This window comes from Portunus trituberculatus, chromosome 27, assembly GCF_017591435.1.
Source record: "Portunus trituberculatus isolate SZX2019 chromosome 27, ASM1759143v1, whole genome shotgun sequence".
In the NCBI taxonomy this organism is placed as follows: domain Eukaryota; kingdom Metazoa; phylum Arthropoda; class Malacostraca; order Decapoda; family Portunidae; genus Portunus; species Portunus trituberculatus.
In genome coordinates, this window is record NC_059281.1 from 3,501,785 (window position 1) to 3,528,038 (window position 26,254).

Genomic DNA, 26,254 nt, shown 5'->3' on the forward strand with positions numbered 1-26,254 from the left:
CACACGACACTCGCAGCTGACTTGCACCGTCTGCGCCTGTCTGCTGATCTCTATTGCCCTTTCCTATTGCATTTCCTGCCCCACTGCCCACGCTTCTACTCCCACCGCACTGCACTATGCTCCCAGCTGTCCACCCTGGGCGTCACAACATTCGACCTGCCCACCCTTCTGGCGGCCTCAGGCGTCCACCCCTCTCTGCAACCTGCAGTCCTTCGCGTTCGTGGCCCTAATCAACAACAAAAACAAGCTTGTGTTTCATATTCCTACATACTTGTAAATAATATAACAATATAACCTTTAACTTACCTGAATGACCATAAACAATGATTGGTTGAAAACTCCATAATATGCTTTGAAATGTACGGAAACTCGAGTTACGTACAAAATCGACTTACGTCATGTTTCAGGAACGTAACTCTGACGTAAACCGAGACCTTACTGTACAGTCAACTCTTGATGAATGTGATGATTACGCTCCTGGAGATGTCACATTATTCAAAATCACACTATTCAAACACAATTTTCCCAAAGAAAACAATGGTAAGAGAGGTACTGGGAAAGTCTGCCTATTTTGGGGATTTTGTTACTCAAACTTGAAAAATATTATCAGTGCATCACTAGGTCACAGAAACAATAAAAATGCACATTCTCGCATTTGCATCTTTCTTGTACAGGAAACTACACAATTATTAATTCAATGTGATTTGTCATATGAATTTATATGCCATGAATATTATCCCATACTCATATGTTTATTCTTATATAATGCATTTAACAACATAAACCATAGGTATAATTTGGTGGTGGTTGATAACAGTGTGTGTTTACCATCACATCAGCTGACTGAGCCATACAGTCCAGACCACGCTGTCTCACTCTTCCACTACCGGCAACATGGAAAATTTTACGAAGAGAACCAGCCCTATTACTGGTGAAGAGTGTGATTTATTAATAGATTTGGTGAGTGAGGAAAACTGCTTCCAAATAAAAGCACAGATGGCCATATAGTGGCCGTAACACAGGGGAGAATCGCCACCTCCTTCAACTGTGCAGGTGATGAGAAGAGGACAGTCCACCAACTATCTATATAAATGGGTACTTATCAAGTGATAAAGACAAAACTGATCATAAGCTAAGTAGAATTCTGATAGAAAACTTGGGAGATGGAGACATGATGATTGAAGCTTGGCAGCAGTGATGTTGTTGTTCCTCAGACCTGTTTGTTCAATAAGGTTTTGTTATTATCGACGTGCTACCAACAAGTTTTGAGGATTCCACACGTGGATTTGATTCCAATCACAATTTTTGTAAAGTAAGCCTATTTCAATGATAGCTTATATATTTAGATGTTTCTAAAGTTAATTACTTCACAAAAAAAAAATAATAATAGGTATTTAGGCAAACTTGATATGAAGGTAATGATGATGATGGGTCTTGGTTCATCTTTGCAGCAAAGGTAAATCCTGTCTGATCATTGCCTTCCCAAGCTGTGGGAATGCACTCTAAAGAATACCAATTTCTCCTGGACGGTATCTTTCAACAAACAAATATGGAAGGTATTTTTTGAGAATCTGGCCGAAAGCTTCTCAGTGTGGTTCTCCTCCAGAAGCAGTGTGAGTGTGCATGACGTCACTGGGTCAAGTTAATTCGCTTTAAATAAAATAAATTATGTTATTTAATCGCATCTCCTTAAATATCAAGTTGCGTTAAATAAAAAATTGCAGTATTTAAACTCACGTTAATCGAGTTAACTGTAGTTCATTCAAATATGATATGATGGCTCACTCATCTATCTAAATATCATTAGATTGTTATTCTACAGCATCACAATTTGGAAAATAAAAGAGTAGTTCAAATACGTTTCAAAAAGGAAACAAAATTCTACATTACATTGAGGTCTTTTTAAATGAGCTCATTACAATTCCATTCCATAATTCTTAATGAATAGCTTTGATCAATAGTGCCTCAGAGATTCAACACACCAAATGTAAGTCAAGCTTTTGACAAATACAAATACAAATACAAATCTGCTTTTAAGACTAATTTCTTAGAGTAAGAGAACAAAACCACATGTATGTACATATATTTCATTGGATCAATGTCACCTCAATCTAGTTCTCAGTATAAAAATAATATTTTTGGAAATAAATAAGTAAAGAAAGAAGTGAATGTACAATAATATCTAATATACAAAACAACACACCATCATCCTTTTAATACTGATCTACAGGCCAACAGTATCCTACAGGATGCACCTCCAGTTTTGGAGGTTGGTATACATAAGGCCTACTTAAGATTAGTTAAAGTTTGCTGTTAGGTATAACAGGGTGGAGTTACCATGGTCTGCATTGATATAATTTGTTGTGTCATCGCCCACCACCGCTGAGCCTTGGCTCCCATCATAGTGCTCCGATGAGAGGATTAAATCTCCTGAGCTTGTAGATAAGGTGTTCTGACAGACAAAAACATGATAGTTTCAATCATAATATCATAAAAAATTAATACAGTGGTACCTCAAAATAATGGACTTTGCAATAATGGATTTCACTCAATAAGACTGGTCAGATACTAGCCAAATTTTTATTATGATAATAAGAGTTTTTTTCCCACGAATCCATAGTTCCCACATGGATGAATACACATACAACACAATAAACAAGCCAAAAAAAGACCTGTGTTCATCTACTCCTGCATGCTAGATACCATTGTAACTTGTTTTGTTTGTCTAAGATTTACAAAACTTGTAATAAGGTGGAGACCAGTGACTGCTTGCCGGTGGGGGTCACCAGAATGACATTCCTTAGCTGGTTGGACCCAGGGCCTGCTGGTGCAAATTGCTATTTATCTATTTCTGCTTGAATGTTGTTGGGCAAGCAAGATAATGTCACTGCTACACTGGAGAGAGAGAGAGAGAGAGAGAGAGAGAGAGAGAGAGAGAGAGAGAGAGAGAGAGAGAGAGAGAGAGAGAGAGAGAGAGAGAGAGAGAGAGAGAGAGAGAGAGAGAGAGAGAGTGTGTCTAGGTTGATGAAAGTGTAGACAAAAACACGCTAATTTGACAATGCCCCAACGGCACACCTCTAGTGAGCACTACTTGCTGTAATGTCTATAAACTATAAGGTATAACTGTTGACATGTTTTCTCTTTAGCTCCTTTTCAGTTTTTCTCTACACTTCCATAATTCTCATAACTTTTCTTTCTTATCTTCTAAGTTTTCTTTCCTAAACAAAAACTCCCCAATCACTTAATTTTTGTCTTCATTTACCATTCTTAGAAGACCTACAATTTCATTTCTTTCTTCCTTTAAATGAGGGTAATTTAGTATGAAAAGCACTAAGTTTTCTACTTGATGACATGAGTAACTTATGTCTTTAGCACGGTGGCAAGAAGTAACAACAACACAGCTGCTTCTCCAAATCAATCAATCTCTCTCTCTCTCTCTCTCTCTCTCTCTCTCTCTCTCTCTCTCTCTCTCTCTCTCTCTCTCTCTCTCTCTCTCTCTCTCTCTCTCTCTCTCTCTCTCAAGTATTTCTTCCAAGAAGTACTTGTTCACAGTGCAGATTACTGCCTTAGGTTGGCTGTTAGAATGGCCATATAGCAAGCTTGCAGCAGGACAATAGTCCATAGTGAGACTGCACATGCAAGGTGTATTAGGTCAGGTAGAAGTATTGGCACTCAGAAGGGTCACACTTTCCTGCTCATGTTTAAGATTGGGAAAACTTTTCTATAGAGAACAGGCCTTGATTTTTACCTCAATGGCAACGAGGAACAAAAGTTAGGAGGATTTTGGAAGTAATTTTAGAAACACACCAATTTATATAGAAACAGAGGGGGAGAAAGAAAGACAGAGAAGAGGGTAAGGAGTTGGAGTATGCTTAGAGAAAGAAGGCAAGCTCGTGATCTATTGGAGATGTGGCAATAGTGTGGAGGTAGTCCACTCTGAGCCTGACAATCCCTTTTATTCTTCCTCTCCTTTGTCACCTCAGCAAGGTCTTTCAGGCAGTTATTAAATGCTTGTTAAGGATGCTACTAGACCACATGGAAATTGGCCATTACACCAAATGGGAAGCTGTATTTCTTATTCATCTACTCTTGGTAAGACAAATTTTTATTACTGTACACTTCTTTAATAATAATGAACTCTTTTATATCAGCACTGAGTGTAGAATAAGGTGGTTTAAATGTTCAAAATGTTTTTTTGCACTGTTGAAAGAGAATAAATTATCGAAATAGGGAAAGAGGAGGAGGGTTTAAGATTCTTGCAAACAACAGCTCTCAGTAAAAGACAATTCGCAGTAATGGACACGCCCTCATCCCTGCAGTGTCTGTTATCAAGGGGTACCACTGTATTCTAATCCATATATATTTCTAAAAAAAAAAAAAAAAAAGTGTGTAACAAGACTAGGTTCATGTATCATGCTTTATGTTACTAAGCTTTATGAGAAAAGCTTATCTATAACAACTCTATCAAATAAAAATAAGTATAGCGTAACTCTAATGTGTGTAAGGAAACTACGAAGATGATGTGATAAAAAATTATATATATATATATATATATATATATATATATATATATATATATATATATATATATATATATATATATATATATATATATATATATATATATATATATATATATATATATATATATATATATATATATATATATATATATATATATATATATATATATATATATATATATATATATATATATATATATATATATATATATATATATATATATATATATATATATATATATATATATATATATATATATATATATATATATATATATATATATATATATATATATATATATATATATATATATATATATATATATATATATATATATATATATATATATTTTTTTTTTTTTTTTTACATTACAAGGGCACTGGCCAAGGGCAAACAAAGTGTTGGAAAAAAAAATCCGCTGGTTGCCAGGCCCTGTTAAGATGAAAGTAGAAAGAAAAAACAAAAAATCTAAAAGGAGGGTCCAGTTAACGTAAGAGGTGTCTTGACACTCCTCTTTTGAAAGAGTTTAAGTCATAGGCAGGTGGAAATACAGACACAGGTAGAGAGTTCCAGAGTTTACCAGTGTAGGGAATGAAGGAGTGAAGATACTGGTTAACTCTTGCATTAGGAAGATGGACAGAATAGGGATGAGAAGAAGTAGAGAGTCTTGTGCAGCGAGGCCGCAGGAGGGGGGAAGGCATGCAGTTAGCAAGTTCAGAAGAGCAGACAGCATGAAAACAGCGGTAGAAGACAGATAAAGATGCAACATTGCGGCGGTGACTTAAAGAATCAAGACAGTCAGTTAGAGGAGAAGAGTTGATAAGACGAAAAGCTTTAGATTCCACCTTGTTTAGTAAAGCTGTGTGTGGATCCCCCAGACATGAGAGCCATACTCCATACACGGGCGGATAAGGCCCTTGTACAGAGCAAGCAGCTGGGAGGGAGAGAAAAATGGACGAAGACGCCATAGGACACCTAACTTCTTGGAAGCTGATTTAGCAAGAGTAGAGATGTGAAATTTCCAGTTTAGATTTTTAGTGAAGGATAGACCGAGTGTGTTTAATGTAGAGGAGAGGGGAAGTTGAGTGTTATTGAAGAAGAGAGGATAGTTGTCTGGAAGGTTATGTCGAGTAGATAGTTGTAGAAATTGAGTTTTTGAGGCATTGAACAAAACCAGGTTTCTCTGCCCCAATCAGAAACAAGTGAAAGATCAGAAGTTAGGCGTCCTATAGCATCTCGCCTTGAGTCATTTAATTGTTGTTGGGTTGGGCGTCTGTTGAACGCTGTTGAATAATGCAGGGTGGTATCATCAGCATAGGAGTGGATAGGGCATTGAGTCAGATTTAGGAGATCATTGATGAATAATAGAAAGAGAGTGGGTGATAGGACAGAACCCTGTGGAACACCACTGTTGATAGTTTTAGGGAAGAACAGTGACCGTCTACTACAGCAGCAATAGAACGATCGGAAAGGAAACTGGAGATGAAGGTACAGAGAGAAGGATAGAATCCGTAGGAGGGTAGTTTAGAAATTAAAGATTTGTGCCAGACTCTATCGAAGGCTTTCGATATGTCAAGGCCGACAGCAAAGGTTTCACCGAAGTCCCTAAAAGAGGATGACCAAGATTCAGTTAGGAAAGTAAGAAGATCACCAGTAGATCTGCCTTTACGGAAACCATACTGGCAATCAGAGAGAAGGTTGTGAGCTGATAGATGCCTCATTATCTTCCTATTAAGGATAGACTCAAAGGCTTTAGAAAGGCAGGAAATCAAAGCTATAGGGCGGTAGTTAGAAGGATTGGAGTGGTCACCTTTTTTAGGGACAGGTTGAATGTGAGCAAACTTCCAGCAAGAAGGATAAATAGAAGTAGAGAGACACAGATGAAAGAGTTTGACCAGGCAGTGAGCGAGTTCGGAAGCACAGTTTTTGAGAACAACAGGAGGGACTCCATCCGGACCGTAAGCCTTCCGAGAATCAAGGCCAGAGAGGGCCAGGAAAACGTCTTTATAAAGAATTTTAATTTTAGGGATGAAGTAGTCAGAGGGTGGAGGAGTAGGAGGAATATGCCCAGAATCATCCAAAGTTGAGTTGGTAGCAAAGGTTTGAGCGAAGAGTTCAGCTTTAGAAAAGAAGAGACAGCTGTAGAGCCATCTGGATGAAGTAAAGGAGGGAAAGACGAAGAAGTAAAGTTGTTAGAGATATTATTGGCTAGATGCCAGAAATCTCGAGAGGAGTTAGAATTGGAAAGACTTTGACATTTTCTATTGATGAAAGAGTTTTTAGTAAGTTGGAGAATAGATTTGGCATGATTACGGGCAGAAATATATAGGGCATGAGTTTCAGCAGTTGGATGGCTACGGAACCGTTTGTGAGCCGCCTCTATCATTGACAGCACGAGAACAAGCAGAGTTAAACCAAGGCTTTTTAGCTTTAGGGTTAGAGAAAGTATGAGGAATGTATAGCTCCATGCCAGAGATAATCACCTCTGTTATGCGCTCGGCACAAAGAGAAGGATCTCTGACATGAAAACAATAATCATCCCAAGGGAAATCAGAATAGTACTGCCTTAGTTCCTTCCACTTAGCAGAGTTAAAATGCCAGAAGCACCTCCGCTTAGGCGGGTCCTGAGGCTGCACTGGAGTGATAGAACTGGTAACGGAAATTAGATTGTGGTCGGAGGAGCCCAACGGAGAGGAAAGTTTAACAGAGTAAGCAGAAGGGTTGGAGGTTAGGAAAAGATCAAGAATATATATATATATATATATATATATATATATATATATATATATATATATATATATATATATATATATATATATATATATATATATATATATATATATATATATATATATATATATATATATATATATATATATATATATATATATATATATATATATATATATATATATATATATATATATATATATATATATATATATATATATATATATATATATATATATATATATAACTAACCTGGTTCAGTATGTGGACAGTGGCAGGGACAACAGGCATAGACACAGTTGCCCCAGCCTGAGTATTTCCAAGGGCTGCCAGCTCAGCTCCACTACTTCCTTCACCTCCTACCAGAGACGTCCCACTGCCTACTTGCACCAACACATCACATGAAGATACAAGGAGTTAAGCACACATAATCTTAAATTGTATACAGTTTTGTCCTTAATTCTGATAAATTTCTATTGGGTCATCCTTATTAACTCAAATGTAATGTGCATAAAATTGTTAAAAAAAATTAGTTTTTTCATATAAACCACTGCACTTGAAACTATTTACTAGATGCTGCCTCACCTTTACTGATGCAAGCTTCACCGCTCTCAAGTGCTGCATGCTGGGAATCAAGATGGGGCACTAGGAAAGGTGGCTGGCCATCAATGGTGATCTGGCAGGCTGATGAAGGATGTTGAGGGGGTGACTCAGGTGCAGAGGGTAGAGATGATCGACTTCGTCCAGGAAGGTGAACCATACTTGTAGACTAAAAAATAAGATATAAAAGTTCTACTTGCTCTCACAACATTCTGTTCTTATCAATTACAGGAACTAAGCAGTGTATTCACTCTTCCACACCCACCCTCAGGAGTCACATCCACTCACCCCCTGGGGCAGCAGAGAAGAGGCAGCTGGCTGCAGCTCACAAAGCCGCCCAACACTGCTGTTCACTCTGGAGTTTCTGGCAAGGTCTTGCAGTTCTTCTATGTCTTGGATGCTGCAAAAGGAACACAAGTTTTCATTACATTATCTATCAGCCAATACAAAGCATGTTCACACACACACACACAAATTGGAATTCAATGCCAAGAAATGTCACGTAATGGAACTAGGAAAGAACAAAAGAAGACCGGTATAGAACTATTTGATGGGAGAGGAACAATTAATAAAGACTAAAGAGGAAAAAGATCTGGGAGTGATTATACAGGAAAATCTGAACCCAAAAAACATAAGCAAGATATTTGGAATATCATATAAAATGTTGACTAATATAAGTGTGGCATTTTAATTCATGGACAAAGATATGATGAAAAAATTCATCACAAGCATGATACGTCTAAAGCTGGAATATGCAGCAGTGGTATGGTCTCTGAGCTCTAAAAAAGATATAAGAAGATTAGAATGGATACAGAAGATTGTTACAAAGATGGTGCCGGAACTAAAAAGGACCTGACACATGAAGAATGGCTGAAGGAAATGGGACTATCAACCTTACATGATTGAAGAGAACAAGGAGACCTAATAAGAAAGTATAAGATAGTCAATGGCATTGAAAAGATAGACAAGGAAGACCTAGTGCTGGTGAAAGAAGATGATGGAAGGACAAGAGGTCATGTAAAGATCAGGTTGAGGCAGTGTGTGAAGGCTATTGGGAAATACAGTTTTCCACACAGAATGGTGAAGTGGAATGCATTGAATAATAAAGTTGTTACAGCACATAATGTGCATAACTTTAAGAAAAAATTGGATAAATGGAGACATGGTGATAGGATACTATGGCCCCTGCTCAAACCCTGTACAATACAACTAGGTAAATACAACTAAATAAATACACACACACACACACACACACACACAAATTGGAGTTCAATGCCAAGAAATGTCACATAATGGAACTAGGAAAGAGCAAAAGAAGATCGGTATGAAACTATTTGATGGGAGAGGAACGAATAATGAAGACTAAAGAGGAAAAAGATCTGGGAATGATTTTACAAGAAAATTTAAACCCTGAAAAACACATAAGCAAGATATTTGGAATATCATATAAAATGTTGAGTAATATAAGAGTGGCATTTCAATACATGGACAAAGATATGACGAAAAAAATCATCACAAGCATGATACGTCCAAGGCTGGAATGGTCTCCAAGCTCTAAAAAGGATACAAGAAAATTGGAAAGGATACAGAAGATTGCTACAAAAATGGTGCCAGAATTAAAGGATCTAATATATGAAGAACGACTGAAGAAAATGGGATTGCCAACCTTACAAGATAGAAGAGAATGTGGGGGCCTAATAACAATGTACAAGATAGTCAAGGACATTGAAAAAATAGACAAAAAAGACTTGGTACTGCTGACAGATGAAGATGGAAGGACAAGAGGATATGAAAAAAAGATCAGGATGAGGCAGTGTGTGAAGGATATTGGAAAATACAGTTTTCCAAACAGAACGGTGGAAAAGTGGAATGCATTGGATAATGAAGTTCTTACAGCACATAATGTGCATAACTTGAAGGAAAAATTTGATAAATGGAGACAGGACACTATGAGCCCTGCTTGAACCCTGTACAATACAACTAGGTAAATACACACACATAGGGTTTTGATTACTTTTAGCAGCAAAACTGCTAAGAGTAATAAAAATCCAGGAGGACTGCTGTTACAGGAAGATATAAACAAAATCTATGAGTGGAGTAAAAAGTGGAAATTGGAGTTCAATGCCAAGAAATGTCACGTAATAGAACTAGGAAAGAGTAAGAGAAGACCGGTATGGAATTATCTGATAGGAGAGAAACAAATAATGAAGACTCTTTAGTCATTCATCTGGGAGTGATTATACAGGAAAATTTGAACCCCAAAAAACACAAAAGTAAGATATTTGGATTATCATATAAAATGTTGACTAATATAAGAGTCGCATTTTAATTCATGGACAAAGATATGATGAAAAAAATTATCACAAGCATGATACATCCAAAGCTGGAACATGCAGCAGTGGTGTGGTCTCTGAGCTTTAAAAAAGATATAAGAAGATTAGAATGGATTCAGAAAATTGCTACAAAGATGGTGCCAGAACTAAAGGACCTAACATATGAAGAAAGGCTGAAGGAAATGGGACTGCCAACCTTACAAGATAGAAGAGAACAAGGAGACCTAATAACAATGTACAAGATAGTCAATGACATTAAAAATATAGACAAGGAAGACCTGGTGCTGGTGACAGAAGAAGATAGAAGGACAAGAGGACATGTAAAGAAGATTAGGATGAGGCAGTGTGTGAAGGCTATTGGAAAATACAGTTTTCCACATAGAACTGTGGAAAAGTGGAATGCATTAAGTGATGAAATTGTTACAGCAATAATGTGCATAACTTTAAAGAAAAATAGGATAAATGGAGACAAGGAGACAGGACACTATAGGCCCCGCTCAAACCCTGTACAATACAACTAGGTAAATACACACCAGCAACATCACAGAGAGCAAACGTATAAACGTGCTCCCATTGCTGTACACTACTGCCACCTCCAAACCAAGAGACCTGGTGATGTATATGCATTAGTATCAAACTATTTTGTGTAAAAAAAAAAAAAAGGAAGAGAATAAAGAGTCCATGTGGCGCTGTCGGCTATGTAAACATTGGTGCCTAGCCTCGGACTGTGAACCCTATAGAAACACCAATGGGACTAAGGCATTTAGGTGAATGGAACTCCATGAGGGACTTCTCAGGATTCAAGGACAAAAGAACCAACATGAGAAAAATAATATCACAGGCGAAGCCTAGGTGTATGAGGGAAGCTATTGCCATGATACTACACAAACAAGATCAGCTGTTTGAGGAAAATAGGGAACTCAAAGCGAAATGTTGTGAATTAGAGGAAACAGTGAAGGTCAACAATGAAATGAGGTCCACACTAGAAGGAATAAAAAAGAACTAAGCTCTAAAGGAGAAGTGTAAAAACTATGAAGCAGCATTGGAAGGCCTTAAGAAGAAGGTTGAGGCAGGGGAGGGAGGAATGAGTGAAAAAAAATTGGATGAGTGGAAAAAGGCTTGGAAAAAAGATCGAGAAGATAAAAAAGTTAACTTTGCAGAAGTGGTTAAACAATAAATATGAGAAAAATGAGACACAGTGATACAGATGATTAAGGAAAAGGAAGAACTATCTACACAGTACATAAAAAGAAATGTGTAGTTGTATATGGACTATAAGAGAAGAAAACCCTGCAAATTTTGTGAGAAAAGGAGGAAAAAGAAATGGTAAAAAAGATTATTTCAAAGGTTCAGATGAAGAACAGGGACTAATGAAATAAACTAAAGAAATATATAGACTTGGGAAATACAGTGAGGAATCCATATGGCCATTAAAAGTTAAACTGAGGTCCCAAGTAGAGGTCGAAGAAATACTGGCAAGGACAGAAAAACTGGCTGCAGATACAGAATACAACATCTGGATAAAGAGATATATAAACCAGGAAGAAAGGGAAAATGATAAAAAACTGAGAAATGAAAATAAGGAAAAAAAAATGAGAGGACAGAGAACAAGAAGAAATTTTACTGGAGAGTGCTAAACATAAGACTGAGGAAATGGTATGTCATAAATGGGTATACACCAGGAATGTTGGAAGTGAGAGATTACATGTTAGGAAAGGGCTGAAGGTGGTATGTATAACAGAAACAAAGTTAAATGAAGACATTCAAGTAAATTCTAAAGAACAAAGATATAATGTTTGGTGGAGTGACAGAAGAGGAAAAGCAGGAGGAAGAGTACTGATAATGGTTCGAGAGGATACATACAGGCAACCCCGCTTAACGAACGTTTACACAACGAAATTTCACTACAACGAACATTTCCTTTTACTACCATCTGCTCGTATAACGAACACCAAACTCGCTTTAACAAAATTTTATCCAGGTAATTTTTTCCAAATTTGAAAGCCCTGCTGTATCATGCAAGCCAACAGGTTTTTTAATACACCAGCGCCTCTCGTGGACAAAACGCATACCACTCACTCCCCTACCCTTTCCCGCTCTTAGTTCAAAGCAATAACAGAGTCCAGCAGCAGCTTGTTATCTCACGCTCAACATGCCACCAAAACGCCCTGCAACCAGCCCTACAATGTCGTTTAGCATTGCTAAGAAGAACAGGAAGTCTCTTACTCTCAAAGTGAAGCTGGATATTATTCACAGACACGAGAAAACTAGTAGCATTGCTCGCCACCATGGCTTGACTCCATCTACTGTCTCTCCTATTTTCAAGTCAGCAGACTCTATTAAGAAGGCTGGTGAGACCGTATCTTCCTTACAAGCTAAAAGAACCACCCGAACTCATGACTCTGCAATGGATAAAATGTGGAAATGTACATAAGTTTTGGATGCGGTACAATGATGCATCCTTTGTTTACATTCCACATGTTGCCAGCTAGCGTCTTTCCTGCTCTACTCCCTCCCTGCACATGGAAGAAATACAATATGGACTGGCAGAGGTTAAAGTATAAAAAATTAGGACCACTAAGAGGAAAAGGAGATCATAGTTACATATGTGCCACCAAAGACTAATACATGGAAACTTGAGATACACAAGAAAATGCAAAATGAAGTGTTGAACTGCTTGGACAATATGCTAAGAATAGACAGAAAAGTACTACTTGTGGGCGATCTAAATTGCAACCATGTTCATTGGGAGGAAATTAAATTAAATAATTATGCTGGATGATGGAGAGAAGAAGTGTTATAACTGGCAATGGTAAACACAATGAACCAATGGGTGAAGGAATATACAAGGTATAGAGGGGAAGAAGAACTATCAATGTTGGATTTGATATTCATGAAAAAAAAACAGAGCCTTGTCCAACCATCAAACAACATAGCCTAATAGGAAAAAAGTGATCATGTAGTCCTAGAAGTTGAATTGGAGGACCAGGAAATTTTGAGAGGGGATGATGGACACAAACAAGGAAGATTCAATCACACAAAGATGAATTTTGAAGGATTAAGTAAGTATTTGGTAGTATAAATTGGAAAGACAGTTCAAGAGAAGTATGAAATCTTTCTAGACAAGTATAATGAGGAGTTAAGGAGGTACGCTTCAATATACAAAGTTAAAGACAGCAAAGACATGTGGTATAACACTACATGCACGAAAGCTAAGAAGAGAAAGGATGCTGTTTGGAAGAAATTAAGGAAGCAGAAAAATAAAGAAAATAGTAAACAATATAATGAGGCATGAAACAAACATATTAGAATAAAGAGGAGGAGGAGAGAAAGTTTGAAAGGAATGTAGTAAAAAGATGTGGAGAGGAACCCAAGCTATTCTACAAGTATATAAATGGAAAAATAACAAACTGAGACACCATCACTAAGTTAATTAACGGAAACAGGGTATAAGAAACAATAGAAGAAATTAGTGAACTAATAAATGAGAGCTTTAGGTAAGTATCTAATGTAGAAAGAGATTTCATAGAGCCAAATGATGAAGTGACACAGAATGGGTTACAAAATGTTATGGTGCATAAACAGGAAATTTGCAAATTTTTAGAAAAGAGGAGCAATGAGGCCAGATGGAGAGTCAGGATGGACACTGAGAGAATGTAGAGAACAATTGGTAGACCCAATTTAGGATGTGATCAACAGCTCATCAATGAAAGGGAAAGTACCAAAGGAATGGAAAAGAGCAAATACAGTCCCAATATGTAAAGGTGGCAAAAGAACTGAGTCCTCAAATTATAGACCTGTGTCACTGACTAGTGTTGTTGAAAAGCTCTATGAAATTGTGATTAAAGAAAAATGGTTGGATTATCTGGGGGCAAATGAAATCATAAATAACTCCCAATTTGGATTTAGAAAAGGAAGATCATGTGTAACAAAACTACTAAGTTTCTATACACAGGTAACAAATGAGGTACAAGGGAGAAATGGAAGGGGGACACAGTGTATTTAGATATTAAAAAGGCTTTTGACAGAGTATCACATTGAAGAATCCTATGCAAAATAGAACATATAGGAGTACAGGAAGTATCTGCATAATTTTTTTTTGCTGATGATGCAAAACTCTTAAGAGTAATAAGGAACAATGAGGATTGTATGGAATCACTGAGATATCAATAAGATCTGGGAATGGAACCAGAAGTGGAAATTAGAATTTAAGGGCAAAAAATGTCATGTGATAGAAATGTGAGTACAAAATGGAAGAAGAGAAAATAATGAAAAAGAAGGAAGAGAAGGACCTGGGAGTGATTATATAAGATACCCTGACCCAAGAAAGGCATATAAATGGGTTATTTGCTTCAACATATGACACTAACAAACATCAGGTCACAAACATCATGTCACGAAAGCATGATGAAAAAGATCAAAACCATGATGGTAAGGCCTAGACTTAAATGTGCAGCAGTGGTGTGGTCACTGCATATGCAAAAGTATATCAGGAAACTAAAAAGAATCCAAAGGATAGCCATAAAGATGGTGCCAGAAATAAAGGACCTTCCGAAGGATAGATGGGAGAGAGGAGATCTAATAACGATGTACAAGACAGTGAACAGTATGGAAAAGATAGATATACAAGACCTGGTATCAGTAATTGAAAATGAAGATAGATGGACAAGAAGGCATTCTAAGATCAGGAAAAGTCAATGTTTGAGAAATATCAAAAAGTTTAGTTTTCCACACAGGACGGTGGACATCTGGAACAGTTTGAAAGATGAGATTGTAATAGCAAAGTTTGCACAAATTTAAGGAAAATTTGGATAAAATTAGATATGGAGACAGGTCACTATAAGCCCTGCTCGAACCCTGTAATATATAACTAGGTAAATACACACACACACACACACACACACACACACACACACACACACACACACACACACACACTCCAGGAACTTAAAGATGATAAAGCGATGGGACCAGATGAAGTTTCAGGCAAATTATTGAAGGAATGTAGAGAAGAATTGATAGATCCATTATATGATATTATAAGGTGCTCATTAGAAACAGGGGAAGTACCGGTAGAGTGGAAAAGAGCTGAAGTAGTGCCCATTTATAAGGAAGGCAGTACGGAAGAGCCTCTTAACTATAGACCTGTGTCTTTAACAAGTGTGGTCGATAAGATTTGTGAGAGGGTGATAAAGAAATATTGGATACGGTTCCTGGAGGATCATAAGTTATTATCGGATCATCAATTTGGCTTTAGGAAAGGGAGGTCATGTGTAACAAATCTACTGAGCTTTTATTCAAGAGTGGTTGACAAAATACAAGAGAGAGACGGATGGATGGACTGTGTATATTTGGATTTAAAAAAAGCTTTTGACAAGGTACCACACATGAGACTGCTATGGAAATTAGAGATTTATGGAGGACTGAAGGGAAAAGTGTTAAAGTGGATGGAAAACTACTTGAGATGGAGGGAGATGAGAACGGTAATAAGGGATGCAAAGTCGGACTGGTTGGTGGTGGAGAGTGGAGTCCCACAAGGTTCAGTGCTGGCACCAATACTTTTCCTTGTCTATATTAATGATATGCCAGAGGAGTAAACAGTTATATTAATTTGTTTATGGATGATGCGAAGTTGTGTAGGTGTGTGAAGAGTGAAGAAGATTGTGAAATTTTACAGGCAGATCTGGATAGGATTTGGGAGTGGAGCAAGAGGTGGGAGATGGAATTTAATCTGAGCAAAAGTCATGTGATGGAGATGGGGAAGAGTGGAAGACAGCCAAGAGGGTCATATAAGATGGGTGAAGGAGTAGTGTTGAAAAAGGTGGAAAAGGAAAAGGATTTGGGAGTGATAATACAAGACCATGGGCAGTTTGAGGCTCATATTGACAAGATGTTTGGAGAAACATATAATTTGATTAGAAATATTGGATTAGCCTTTCATTATATGGATAAAGATATGATGAAGAAATTAATTAGTACGGTAATTAGACCAAGATTGGAATATGCTGGGGTGGTTTGGTCCCCTTATAAAAAGAAGCATATAAGGAAGTTGGAGAGATTGCAGAGAATGGCAACAAAAATGGTTCCGGAATTGGCAGAAATGACCTATGAGGAGAGATTAAAAGAAATTAATTTGCTTACCTTGGAACAAAGAAGAGAAAGAGGAGATTTAATACAGGTTTATAAACTGTTGAACGGTCTGGATGAAGTGGATAATGAGCAAATGATGTTGAGAGAGGAAAATTTAAATAGAACTACGAGATCGCATAGTAAAAAGATAGCCAAGGGAATATGCTTGAAGGATGTGAAGAAATATAGTTTCCCACAAAGATGTGTGGAGGTGTGGAATAGTTTGAGTGAGGAGGTGGTGTCAGCGAGGAGTGTGCATAGTTTTAAAGGAAGGTTGGATGTGTGTAGATATGGAGACGGGGCCACATGAGTATGATACCCAGGCCCTGTAAAATTACAACTAGGTGAATACAACTAGGTGAACACACACACACACACACACACACACACACACACACACACACACACACACACACATTCTCAAATACTATTCATACTACCAGAGGTGGGCAAGTATGTTCCTTTAGTGTGCTCCTGCATTCGTGCATATATGTATACACATTGCCTTTTCAGGAACGCAAGAATGTAAGAACGCAAAGTTTTTTCAAAGGAACGCAAGTAAGAGGAACGCACCACCCAAAATTTTAAAGCATTCCTGAGTTCCGAAACATTTTTTTTTTCCAAAAGTTTTCAAATGTTATTGTTGGAAACAAAGACAACATTCACTAAGCGGCAACATTCTGTTGCTTATATTCAGGCAGGAAGCTCTTCCACTGGTTAGCAGCAAAGACAACTAAACCTTTAGTTGTTTATGTTTAGGCGGAAGATCTCCCAGTGGTCAGCTGCTAAGACTAACTAACAAACATTTTATGTGCCATTACAGCAGTATGTACAGATCACTCATTATGTGAACCTGTCTATACTTGTCTAACCAATGAACGTTGTAATTTTTTTCATTTCTTTATTACCTTGTATTTTGTTTTATTTGGGACTCAAGGAATAGTTCTTTTGATGTACACAGTAGTGTTTTTTGAGGAACATACTGTTTTTTTTTTTTTTTCTCTCTCTCTCTCCCCCGAAGAACACACTACTTTTTATGAGGGACACTTTAATAATTTGGGAGCGCTAATGCAGGAATGCAAGAACGCAGGAACGCACTGAGCAAAAACATTTGAGGAACACTCTAACCATAGCCGGAGGAACACAGGAATGCTAACGCACTACCCAAAATCAAGAAATGCGTTCAGCTCTGCATAGCATACTACAAGTTTTTTGGATCAACTTGACTTTTCACTGAGTTTATTTCAAATATATCTATCATTATCATCATCATCATCATCATTATTATTATTATTATTATTATTGTCATCATTATCCATTTATTCTTTACTTATTTATTCAATCATTTATTCATTTATTAATTTTGTTGTTTTTCAGTCTAGTTTCCTTAGTATACCAGGGATAAGACAATGCCTCCATATAAAGAACTTTGGATTTGGCATTTGGAAACATTATCTTAGGTGGATACCTTTCTAACCTCAGATCATGGCCAGGACTCAAACTTGTGCACATGATCATTCCTTAGTCCCCAAGGCCTACACAGTAACATTACCATAGTGAGGGCAGATATCTCTATTAATTACATATTAATATTGATAGATGTAAAAGGTTATCTAAGATGGATATGAAAGGCCAAAATGTTTATCTTACCTTAGAATAAGTTCAATGAGTGTAAGATCAAAGTCTTAAGAGTGAGCACTAGTTAGATTGACCTCACCTGCTGCCGTGCTGTTTCATGTGGCGGCGCAGAGCAAACTTGGTGTTGAACTTTTTGTCACATGTGACACAGGTGAAGGCTCTTGGTCGGCGGTGGATGGTCTGCACGTGGTTCCTCTGCACTGAGCGAGTCTTAAAGGAAGCACCGCACACTTCACACAGGAAGGACCGCTCCTCAGAATGTGTTGCCTGTAGTGTCACCATTATACTAATTAGCATCATATAAACCTAATGATAGGCTTGTATGGGATACTTGATAAGATGATGTGGACTCTCATCCTACAGAATATATCACATCTATGACTCCACAGTTGCTTTTTATTCAGTCCCATGATAATCCATTACTCTTCTTCCTTGCTCTTTTAATTCTAACACATCTCTCACACTATTCATCCATTCCACTTATGGGTTTCCTCATTAGTTCTATATATCCAACCCAGTTTTCTGCGTTGCCAAACACTCTTCATTTACATTCTCTACACACCCAAGCCAATGTAACACTCCCTGCTCTGTTTAGTTTCTCAACACTGATAAAATGATGTTTCTCATCAGCAATATCAATTGTCCACATATGCATGTTTTATTATCATCACCCCAGAGCCTGGGTCTTTTGGACCTTGGAACCAGGAGTCAGTACAGGCAACCCCCACTTAATGAAGGAGTTACGTTCCTAAAAAAAAAAAAAACTTCATTAAGAGAATTTTCGTTAAGCGAACCAATTATAACAAGTTTAACCCCTGACTTGAGCTTCCATTGAGAGTAAACAAAGTGGGAGTGCATCATAGTACAGTGAAAGGTTTAATGAAAGTAAAAATTATGAAGTTAAACATTTAAGCAGTTTAATTTAAGACTAAGTCATTATAATGTACACTAATATATGTATGTAAGTAACTTTATAATGTTGATGATCTTAAATTTATGAAGGGAGGGAGAGTGGAGTGGGAAATATGCTAGTTGGCAACCTGTGGAATGTAAACAAAGGGCGCATCATTGTACCGCATACAAAACTTATGTACCACATTTCCACAAGGCTTTCCATTTTATACATTGCAGTCACAAGTTCAGGTGGTTCTTTTAGCTTGCAAGGAAGATATGATCTCACCAGCCTTCTTAATAGTCTGCTGACTTCAAAATAGTAGACAGTAGATGGAGTCAAGCCATGGTGGGAAGCAATGCTATTAGTTTTTTCACCTCTCTCAAGTCTGTGAATAATATCCAGCTTCACTTCGAGAGTAAGAGACTTCCTGGTCTTCTTAGCAACACTACGCAACATTGCAGGGCGTTTTGGTGGCCTGTAGAGCGAGGGAAGACGAGCTGCTGCTGACGCTGTTATTGTTTTGAACTAGGGAGAGTGAGTGGTGCGCCTTTTATCCACGAGAGGCGCTGGTGTATTCAAAAGCCTGTCAGCTTGCATGATACGGTGGGGCTTTCAAACTCGGAAAAAATTACCTTGATAAAATTTTGTTAAAGTGAGTTTGGTGTTCATTAAACGAGCAGATGGTAGTAAAAGGAAACTTTCATTGTAGCGAAATTTTGTTGTGTGAACCTTCGTTAAGTGGGGGTTGCCTGTACTGTATTCTCTAAGAGTTCCAGAACTGTTACACCCTGATAAACACCAAGCAGTGTGCTGGCAGTCTGAGACTTTGGTATTCATCAGCTGCACTCTACCGATTCCCTGCAGAACCGGTTCCAGAACCAGTTCTGTGTGCTGGTGAATACCTGTTTTAGAACTGCCAATGTGCATGGTAACTGTCAAGCAGCACACTGCCAGTTCCAAGACTCCGGTATTCAACAGCCGTGCTCTATTGACACACCATGGAACTGGTTCCAACGGTTCTGCCGGCCCAAAGGAGTTCCTTGAATACTTGAGTTATTGGTTTCTGTCCCCCACTTCTGGGTTGGTCAAAGGTAGAGGAGTGTTGATAGATGAGCTGGACACAACTTTAATTTTTTTCATGTGCAACTTTGACTTTGTGACTTTGCTGTCAGATCTGGTGTGACTTGTGATTATTTTTTCCCAGTGCGACTCTAGTTAAATTTACAAAGTAAATTTCAGCGTGATAACAGAAATATGCTTTTAAAGGCAGAGAAAAAGATCTATTATAATTTTTTTTTTCTTTTTGTTTGTTAAAATATGGCCTAAACTAATATCTGCAGGTCATCTTTCTCCTCATTCTTATCCTCCTGGCTCATCTTCTTCTCCAGCAACGGCAATTTCTTTCAAAAGAGTCGTCTTTGTTCCTGTTCCATGTCCTGACAAAATCAAGAAAATTGGCGGTGTAACTCTACTTAGTCCAACTTTTTCAAAACATTTACATTTCTCGACTATGCAAATTCGAAATTCATGGTATGGCAAAGTCACAAAGTCGCAACTCAGCACTGCAACACCCACCTCCGGTTGGCAGTAGTGTCTACTTCCATTCCTTGCCACTAGGGTACTTCTAGCACCTGGTTTGAATTTGTACAAGGACCAAATTTTGGCTATAAATAAATTTTTTAATCCACCTTAAAATTCAGACTATTAGAAAATTCAAATTATAGATGTTCAAATTAATGGACTTTTACTGTAATAACAACAACAACAATAATAATAATAATAATAATAATAATGATGATGATAATAATAATAATAATAATAATAATAATAATAATAATAATAATAATAATAACAACAATAATAATAATAATAATAATAATAATAATAATAATAATAATAATAATAATAATAATAATAATAAAACACATGAATAAATACAGTATATATAAATCAGGAAAATCATCTGTAAATGTGACAATACAAGACTAACTCTTTTATAATCAAGTCAATTCAAGCTACTAGTTCTCCTGATACTCACCATGTGTTCCTTGAGATAAGCCGCTGACCTGCAAACCTTCTGGCAGATGTGACACACAAAACCATATGGCCCTACCTGTGCCAGATTCTGATAGTGAGACACGTGGTGCTGCCTGGTGATAAAGACAAAAAAGACATTACTAATAACTACAGAATACAAGAAAGTAAGGGAAGCTGCAAAAAGCTGTCAGGTCTACACATGGCAATCCCTACATGAAACATGATCAACTGTGTTCATGTATGTCTAATCTTCTTTTAAAATTCCCTAATGACTTGGTGCTAACAATTTGATTACCGAGTTTATTACATTCATCTACCACTCTATTTGACAACAAATTCCTTCCTATCTCCTTTTTCTTTAACCTAACTTTATCAAATTTGACTCCAGTTTTTTGTTCTATTCTATTTATTACCCAAGATATACTGTAGCATTCTCCTAACCCCACACGTCAAAACTTATCTTGCCTTTGCTTAAAGCTAAGTAGAACTTATCAATTTTTAAGATTCACTAATATCACAGTTGCTTGTCAAATCAATACCAAGTCTAGGTATGTTACACACCATCCAATAAAACTTCAAGAGATCTCTTAACCCTAAACTAATGAGAATAACTCCCATAGTCTACAATCCAATTATGCCTACTTAATATCCAGACCTGTGACACTTAATCATGAGTGTTGTTGGCATAGGGCAGGTAGCACCATCCTTAGCCTACAGAGGAAGGAATGCCAGTTTTTTTTTTCTGTTACTTTAACATTCCCAGTCTTAGCTGACCTTTGTACCTTAGTATCCATTCTAAGCCTGGGTGAACTTAGAGTGATCAGTCACTTAATCATGAGTGTTGGCATAGGGCAGGTAGCACCATCCTTAGCCTACAGAGGAAGGAATGCCAGTTTTTTTTTTGTTACTTTAACATTCCCAGTCTTAGCTGACCTTTGTACCTTAGTATCCATTCTAAGCCTGGGTGAACTTAGAGTGATCAGTCATCCCAATAAAGATTTTCTCTACACAGTGTCATAAAGCAACAATTCTTCCACTTCATAGAGCAACAACTCTTCCACTTTGGTTTAACTTACTTGAGAGCATCCTGCCTCTTGAATGCCTTGCCGCATATGTCACACAGGAAAGGCCGATAGTTCTGGTGCACATTCTTTATGTGCCGCAAAAAATGTTCTCGTCGCACGGTCTTGTAGTGACACTGTGAACGTGAGGTTAACAAATTATCAACATTTCCTCATGGAGTATTACACAAGTAATACTGCAGAACCTATCATTTCCTGAGAGAGAGAGAGAGAGAGAGAGAGAGAGAGAGAGAGAGAGAGAGAGAGAGAGAGAGAGAGAGAGAGAGAGAGAGAGAGAGAGAGAGAGAGAGAGGAGTGGGGGGGGAAGCAGTTTGTAACTCAGTAACCAAGAAGAAATGAAATACATAAGGAAAAAGGTAACAAGAATGAAGAAATGAAGAAGGAAGTAAGAAAAAGAAGAATAAATGAAGGAAGAAAATGAGACTCATGAAAGCAGCTACCAAGATTATAAGACAATATCACTATAGTAAAACTAAATTGTACTGACCCGTAGGGTGTTGTTTACCATTCTGCCAGATTTCCAACCAAAACATTCAGTCTATACTACTCATGGTTCTTTAATCACAGTATTATCAACAAACGGCATTCTAAGAATATTCTGACTATTTAATTAAATAGCAGGTGATGCAAATAAGTGTTATATACCAAGTCAAACAAAGGTATTTCATGGACATGTATGACGATGTGGCATGTTAGGACAGGCGACATTGCCAGTCGACCCAAGGCGGATTTCCCCTGGGGGTAGGGGGAGAAGTCAGGTCACCACGCAGGCAGGTGCATATTGACTCACTTCTCATTTGGTCGCCACGATGGAAGGATACACTGACACTTCCTCGCCTGTGTGTTGTACAGCCAAACCAAGAAGTTTGTCTACAGAATTAATAGATTTTTAAAAACTTGCAAGGGCCACTTTTACCAATAAATCAAGCGAGGAAGAGGACAGCAGGTGCAGCTGGTATATCTGAAGGCACAGTGAAGAGGATTTGTCCCAGTGCAAACAAGATATACACCACAGCATCACAACCTTATCAGCATTTCTTTTCCCCACTCATAATATTACACTGGGTATCTCGAGAGGACGTAATAGTAAATATTTGGTAAATTATCAGCCTCATTTTCACTTTTATAACCAGTACCTTTACTATATTTAATTTATCTATGGCATCTTCATGTCTTGTCCATCACTTATATATTTTTTAGCGAAGTCATGCATTAAAATGAATAAAGAACAATTATTCCGTTTTCCTTGAAGTAATGAGAGATATGGCAGCGTTGCACGGATTATAGGCCTAGCCCTACGGGTCGGTACAATTTAGTTTTACTATAACCTAATAGATAAAGAGAACCCCATGACCACTGAGGGGAACAACAAGAGGCTAACAGAGCCAGAGAGTAGCAGCAGATTACAAGAAGAAATACCTAGGTGGATATCACTAAAGTAGATACAAGGTAAGCAGAGATTGCCGGAAGCAAATGATATGGATGAGGCGGATAGTGACAAGCCATAGGGAACACAGCTTTGTTCCTGATTAGAAGATGCAAATACTAAAGTTGCATGAGAAAGAACATTATTAAAAGTTAAAGGAAAATGAAAGGCATGATCAAAGTATGCAAGATAAATATAGTTACTGGAAAATTAACCTTATTGAAATTTATACGAAACATTAATCTTATGATTAGGTATTGGAAAATAAATTTCATAGCACTGGAAGCTTTGTTGGGGCAAAAAGTCACTCATCGTGTGTATATTATGGGGTAAAAGAGACAGAAATGAGAGAGGGCAAGGATAAGGTGAGAGACAGACAGACCAGAGAGGGTCAAGATGGGCAAACCACCTATCACAGTACCAGTGTAGAGCCAGACACTTGTAATGTAGTTGGAGTAAAATGTTGGTGTTATATTTTGACAGGGCTATATGTAGAAGTGGGATTTTTTTTATTTTGAAAGTTGATTGCAGGTTATATAGTATAGGTTATGTTACTCATTGAAATATAGTTGCAGGGTCTATATAGGTTGTATTTTACCAGTGAGTGGAAATTGTGTGTTGTGATTTGAATAATGTGAATAATGTGAAATAAACTGAGATATTTGAAGAAATTTAAGTAAAGAGATAGTTGTTTTATCACCGAGTGTTAATTGTGTCGTGTAATTTAAGTCCAATGTGACATAATCTAAGATATTGCTGGTGCAACTTGAGTGATGAGAGAGTGATCAAATTTTCTTGGTTTTTCATTGTTGTTGGAGGATCGTATGACGTAAATATATGTAAATAATATACTTAAGTAAAATTTATAAAAAAAATCAAATATGTTCCCTTCAACCCATGAAGGCAGTTTTGAAGATTAGGAATGCAACAAGACTGCAACTTGCAAGTACGAGAATAGGATGTATATAAAACACTTTCACATTGCTGTGCTCACTGGTCTGTTTATACTAATAACAATCTATTTCAGAAGTAATGTAGTTACTGATGATGTGCACCTAACTCTCTTACTGTTAAATGGCATATCTTTCCTTAACCCCTCTTTACCAATGGTATACCAGAGCACTTTAAATAAAGTTTTGGCTGCTGAACCAACGAGGTACCTGCATATGTCACTGCATTGATTTTTATGACGAAGTGACAAATTTACACATTTAGACACTTTGATAAGTTGGCAACTTTTGTTTATAAGAGTTTGGGGTACTTTACCATAGTACTTCATATAAAACATAATTTACAGAACCAATGAAGTACCTGCATATGTCATCACTTATTGACAATGCACAGGACTCAATTTCTTTTATATTTTTACGATAACTAGGACTTATTGACAATGAACTAATTGGCATCTTATGTTTCAAGGATAATGGCAGCACAGGCCTTGGGCTGTGATGATGTAAAGTGCAGGGTAGTGTGTGATTGACACAGGTTACGTCATGGCATCTTTCCTCCTTCAGATAGTGATTCTGAGTGTGATATGACCCTTGAAAGTGAAGTACAAGGGTTAGATGATAATGATACTCAATAAGGAGGGTTTACAAGTGACTAAATAAGGGTTTAAGGATGAATGTAAATTACCCTTAGGAAATAAGAAGTGCACAAAAACTTGGTGCAAGAGAGGGGGATTGTGGAGTGAGTAATGAAAGATTTAATCAGCAACCACTTTAAGACATATTTTCTTTTTCTATAGCTGCCTCCAAACATTGTACAGGTTAGATTTTGCCAATTCTATATTTTTCATCTCCTTTCTTAAACATGCTATAAACATACCATACATTGTTTTTTAGTCCTGTAAATTGTTGAATACCACAATGACAGGATAAAATTCTCAAAAAAGTGCCACATATACAGACATACATTCTTCTCTACATAAGCAAGCTATGGTAAATGTGGCAACAAACCATGCTGTATCACTAACCTGTGGACAAGAATGCATGACCACCACCTTGGAGGACGTGTGGGTACGCTGATGCTTTTGAAATGCATAGTGCCAGCTGGTCTTGTACTCACACTCCTCACATTCAAACATGTTGTCAGACTGCAAAAAGTAGGGAGAGATATAAAAAATAACTGTTCTTTCATTTGTCTTCAATGTTTACAAAGTTACTTTCCCAATAGAGGGGATCACATATTTGACAAACTCCTACTTACTAATTTCATCTTCCTCCCTTGAACTCCTATGTTCTAAAACTCCCTGCTAAATTAACAAACCTTCTGGTAACTAAGTAAATCACAAACTCTTTATTTGACCTGAGTCCAATATTGCAAGATGTCTCTTCATTTGTAATCTTCCAGAATTATGTGGTGATAACCAGAAGAGCTGTAGAGCTTCTAATGTAGACAAAATGAAGCAGAAGCAATGAGATGCTTTAAAGGTCAGTAGCAGATGCACTCACACTGCCAGCTTTGTAATTACTGGGAGTGTGAGTGCCTATCATGAGTAGTAAGTTGGGTGGTTGCCTTGGGCACAATGATTCGCTCTCACCAACAAGGTATGATATGCAAATTGAATTTGATGTATGTCTTCATTTATGTGCATTTCCTTATATTTTGTTAGTATGAATATGTATACACATTAAAAAAAGAGAGTCAAGTAAAACAGGATGAACAAAGAATGTTTGGTAAAGAAAATACCTTAACTAGATATCAAGAGGTGCAAGATGAAAAACAGATGGATGTACAGTTTAAAAGGAGTGTTGGATCTAAGGACTTTTATGGAGCATGGAAGAGTGGTTACACAAAATAAGGCCAAACAGAGAGGAGTTATGAATGTGTGAATGTGATCTAGCCTCCACTAACTGAT

The 26,254-nt window shown here is 37.2% G+C and overlaps 1 protein-coding gene across 3 annotated transcripts in view; it reads right to left on the reverse strand.

The window, feature by feature from the left end:
* Window positions 1-640: 640 nt before the first annotated feature.
* The window catches only part of LOC123509576 (zinc finger protein 652-A-like), a 71,562-nt gene continuing 45,948 nt past the window's right edge, over window positions 641-26,254 (reverse strand). For 2 of the 3 annotated variants that reach the window (XM_045263945.1, XM_045263946.1), the window contains exons 8-15: window positions 25,370-25,489; window positions 21,963-22,084; window positions 20,888-20,999; window positions 18,034-18,221; window positions 8,143-8,254; window positions 7,840-8,023; window positions 7,507-7,637; window positions 641-2,452 (exon numbers count right to left, since the gene is read on the reverse strand). In XM_045263945.1, coding sequence (XP_045119880.1) covers window positions 2,297-2,452; window positions 7,507-7,637; window positions 7,840-8,023; window positions 8,143-8,254; window positions 18,034-18,221; window positions 20,888-20,999; window positions 21,963-22,084; window positions 25,370-25,489 — 1,125 coding nt within the window. In that variant the 3' untranslated portion in view covers window positions 641-2,296. The remainder of the gene's footprint in view (window positions 2,453-7,506; window positions 7,638-7,839; window positions 8,024-8,142; window positions 8,255-18,033; window positions 18,222-20,887; window positions 21,000-21,962; window positions 22,085-25,369; window positions 25,490-26,254) is intronic. The other variant, XM_045263947.1, reaches the window with a different exon arrangement.